The sequence below is a fragment of the Cynara cardunculus genome (genome assembly GCF_001531365.2).
Source record: "Cynara cardunculus var. scolymus isolate 2C chromosome LG 13, CcrdV1, whole genome shotgun sequence".
NCBI classification, from domain to species: domain Eukaryota; kingdom Viridiplantae; phylum Streptophyta; class Magnoliopsida; order Asterales; family Asteraceae; genus Cynara; species Cynara cardunculus.
This window is the reverse complement of record NC_037540.1, coordinates 27,081,277-27,081,990: the sequence shown is the minus strand read 5'-3', so window position 1 is coordinate 27,081,990 and position 714 is coordinate 27,081,277. Positions and strand designations below refer to the sequence as shown.

The 714-nt window shown below is 39.8% G+C and overlaps 2 protein-coding genes across 4 annotated transcripts in view; both read right to left on the bottom strand.

Annotated features, from left to right (window-relative positions):
* The window catches only part of LOC112524564 (E3 ubiquitin-protein ligase RING1-like), a 14,622-nt gene that overhangs the window by 9,828 nt on the left and 4,080 nt on the right, over nucleotides 1-714 (bottom strand). The gene's annotated exons all lie outside the window — the stretch shown is intronic.
* Nucleotides 1-714, bottom strand: part of LOC112524943 — a 2,682-nt gene that overhangs the window by 767 nt on the left and 1,201 nt on the right. The window contains exon 2 of the mRNA XM_025134884.1: nucleotides 34-708. Coding sequence (XP_024990652.1) covers nucleotides 34-708 — 675 coding nt within the window. The remainder of the gene's footprint in view (nucleotides 1-33; nucleotides 709-714) is intronic.

Genomic DNA, 714 nt, shown 5'->3' with positions numbered 1-714 from the left:
TTGGAGCCAATCTTTCAATGCAAGAATGTAAACCTTCCATGACTTCTTCACAACTTACAACCCTTTGTGCATTATCATAAAAGGTAGACGGGTTTAGGTAATGGCCCACGGCATGCAATGGTCGATGGAGTTGACATTCCCACCAATTATCAATTATTTCAAATGTTTTCTTATAAAGGTCCTCTTGATTGGGAAAGCTTTTAGCAATAGCCTCCTTAGCCTTATCCATGGCTTCATAAATATAACCCATGGTCGGCTTTCTTTCCCCGTCAACTAACCTAAGAACACTAACAAGAGGGCCCGTCAACTTGAGAGCATACACAATATTCCTCCAAAACATCTCTTGTAAGATGTAGGAGTGCAACATCTTTCCCTTTGGTTCACTTGACCATTTGCTATCCATCCATTCTTGAGAAGCAACCATCTTTCTCAAGTTATTCTTTTGTTTGTGAAATTGAAGAAGAGTGATAAAAGATGTAGCAAATCTTGTGATTGCGGGCCTATGCAAGTTCCTTTGATTCGTGAACTTCCGCATCAAGTTCACTAGACCAACAAAGTTGTATATGTATCCATTGGCGAACATTGCCTTCTTCAAACAACTTTTCATCTGAGGAATTTGTTTCCCGATATCCTCTAACATAAGATCTATGCAATGGGCAGCACATGGAGTCCAATAAAGATGCTTTCTCGTAGCTTCTAGCATCTTCCCTTTAA